The 3,013-nt window shown below is 42.5% G+C and overlaps 1 protein-coding gene across 2 annotated transcripts; it reads right to left on the bottom strand.

Moving 5' to 3' along the window:
• Nucleotides 1-551: 551 nt before the first annotated feature.
• On the bottom strand, nucleotides 552-3,013 carry cenpl (centromere protein L). 2 transcript variants are annotated; one of them, XM_070930852.1, is made up of 5 exons: nucleotides 2,994-3,013; nucleotides 1,949-2,138; nucleotides 1,611-1,865; nucleotides 920-1,501; nucleotides 552-830 (listed from the first exon to the last, which is right to left on the bottom strand). In XM_070930852.1, the coding sequence occupies exons 1-5, from the start codon at nucleotides 3,011-3,013 to the stop codon at nucleotides 756-758; spliced, it is 1,122 nt and encodes a 373-aa protein (XP_070786953.1). In that variant the 3' UTR covers nucleotides 552-755. The 2 variants fall into 2 exon arrangements, with proteins under 2 accessions (XP_070786953.1, XP_070786954.1); XM_070930853.1 differs by having other exon boundaries at nucleotides 1,964-2,138.

Below are 3,013 nucleotides of genomic sequence, written 5' to 3'. Positions count from 1 at the left end.
TTACATCTTTATGTCAAGTTATGTATTTATACCCTTACGCAGTTGGGAGTTGGTGTGGGGAGCTTCCACCATCTGTTCATTTCAACGGTAATTGAATTTGAGAACAAGGTTGTCAAATTTGATGGTGTAAAAATGAAGGAATTAACTAATGTAGAGTAAGAGCATTTAGTTCATTAATTGATGTTGATTGGCAGTTCAGGAAGCAAAATATTGAATCCTGACTTTGAACTGTTGGTCAGACAAAACAACCCATTTGAAGGCAAAACCCTAGAATGGTGAAAGGCATTTTTCACTATTTTTTTGACATTCTATTGACCGAACACTTAATTGATAATGAAAATAATCAATTGCAGACCTAAATGAATGAAAACCCGCTGTACAGGGCAAAACCCAATGAGCCATATTAAAATGATAGTGTAATATGTTATGTCTGGCCAGTTAACCGTTGCAATAAGATAAATAACACCACAATAACAGACAGCATCCTTTTTGGCTTTTATTTACAATTATAAATGACAAAAATATCTAAACAGCTGGACAAGAGTATATACAGTGTAGTATTTACAAGAGGGGGTGGAACCAAGGTTTAAAAAATAAAACAAAAGAAAAAAAGACGTTTGGCTTTGCTGATATAAAAAAAAAAAGGAATCTGCAATACAAAGCAGCATGTCCGGTCATTCCAGGCCGGTCTTCTTTTCAGAAGAATGCTGCTATTGCAATATTTCGTTTCCTGGAAAATGTCTTTATTCTGACACTCAGATGGGCATTTTGAGGAGGGCACACTCTGTCAGTAGTGTCAGGGTGGTGATCATGTATCTGCTGTTGGAGATCTGAAACCAAAGGAAACAAATATTATTGCAACAATTAGTGTGTTAAAATCTTTGTTCTCATGACAATAGCGGTGTCTGTCAGATGGTACCTTGATCCTGCCGCTGTACTTGGCTGAGCCCAGTGCCGTGGAAACCTGGTTCAGGCTTCCTGCTGACAGATCCAGCCTGAAGTGTCTGTAGAAGTGGCTCTTCAGCCCCTGCATGAACCTCATCACCTCCTCAATATCAATACTATTCTCCTCCTGCACCTCCTCCCCTCCTTTATTCTCCTCCTGTGGATCCTTCTTCACACTGCTCCACAGCTCCCAGGCATCTTGGGGGTTAACCGTGTATGTGACCTGCAGCGGTGGCGCAACTGGAAGATTCCAAATCATTTTGAGGTGCTGGATGCTGGACTCTGCGTGGCAGTTAGTCCATAATGCCACCAGCCATTGTAGGCTTGTATGGCTGATTTCCAGGGGGCCAAAGCAGCAGTCAAATGTCTGCTGGAACCAGGATTTGACCAAAGTAGTGAGACCCTCGGTCCCACTGCTGCCAAAGAGTGGCAGACAGATGAAGTCCTTTGGAAGTGAGTGCAGGTATTCAGGGTTGCCGTTGATGCAGGTCAGCCAGCCGCTCCATACTGACTTTGGTGGGTCGTCCTGCCTGGCAAACAAAGGCTTTGAATGGATCTGTGGTGGGAAAGAATACACATCACTTTCAGACCATGTCACTGAAGGAAAAAATGGACACCGTCGGCCTGAAAAGCTTCTGTCTGCCTCAACAGAATCCTGTTCTTACCTGTATGAGGACAGTCTCAGCATCATCATCTGCCTCAACCATCCCCTGCACGAGAGAGAAAGAGACTCTGAAGCTGGCCTGCGGTCCCTCCACCTCCACTGCCAAGCCCTGCTGCTTCCCTGCAGCAATAAATGCAGAGAGCTGCCGGGAGTAGCTCTTCAGCTGGGTGTGTCTGAACTGATAGAGAGGAGTAACGTACGACAGCTGCCACTCCGTTTTCACCAGCAAGGCCAGCTGCTCTGGATTCACCTTCTCCTTTGACAAGGAAAGGAGAGGATAGAGAAGATGACCATTCTGCATCTCTCTCTTCAGAAATGAACATGCTGTTATTTATTTACAAATGGTTGACTCACAGTGATATTGTGTGACTTTGGAGCCCTTCTGCTAGTGTTGAGCCGACGTGCCGTCAACGCTGGAGTCAAGCAGAGTCGAGAAGCAGCACCTAAGCAGCTGCGGTAGGACAGCCTGTAGCTCTTACTTTTGCTCCTCCTCTGAACGGCAACATTGTTGAGGGGAGTCTTTGTGACACTAGAAATGATACACAGACCAGCACATCAGCTTCCTCTGGTGTTCATTGTTCCAGTTAGTAATACGGGTAACTTAAATCATTGTATTGCTCTTTATAGAAACAAATTGTGGTACAAATAATCAAGACTGTACCTCCCTATGTGGAAAGCTGTAGTGACAATGTTCTCTTAACTTACATGATGAAATTACACACTTTTACAGCCACCTGTCAATCCCACAGGGAGTAAATATTTGATACTCAAAATATATATTTTGGGGTGGAGCATTACCCACTTGAATTCATGTTTTTAACAAGCATACACAAATCAAATCTCTGCTAAGGCTACTATTCTCTCATGTTCCGTTCGCAATAACAGAGAAACCACTGTCCTGGTACGTGCACTTATTTCGTGTTTAGAAATGACATAACGTGAACTTTAAAACGAAACATAAGCTAAAGCCGCACACACAATACAAAACAGCTTCAGTAATTTACGCATTCGTTTCCCTTTTGTTATTGTGGAGGAGGACCATTGTGAGAATAAAGAGAAAAATAAAAAATGTGATATTTTGATTTAGTACAGTGATCCCTTGGGTATGGGATGTTTGCCGAATTGAAAAGTGGAAGCCACGGATTCGTAAAATGTATGTATAGCATTGTTTCACATTGGTACATTTCATGTAAAGCAAGGCAACATTAAATTACTCAATTGTTGAATGTTATTTGGCGTGAGTCTCTTCATACGGACGAGAACGGCAAGTATCGGGTCTAGAGGAGCCGTAACACACTATTGACAAAATTATGCAGTTTTGTTGTTGCGACGGCAAATATACTGTAGAAATAGTATTTTTTCCACGAAATAAATAGAGTTCTACCTGGTATTATGTCGCTCCAT

Source organism: Enoplosus armatus, chromosome 24 (genome assembly GCF_043641665.1).
Source record: "Enoplosus armatus isolate fEnoArm2 chromosome 24, fEnoArm2.hap1, whole genome shotgun sequence".
Taxonomy (NCBI): domain Eukaryota; kingdom Metazoa; phylum Chordata; class Actinopteri; order Centrarchiformes; family Enoplosidae; genus Enoplosus; species Enoplosus armatus.
Note: the sequence above shows the minus strand (reverse complement) of the source record. Positions and strands in the feature narration are given on the sequence as shown.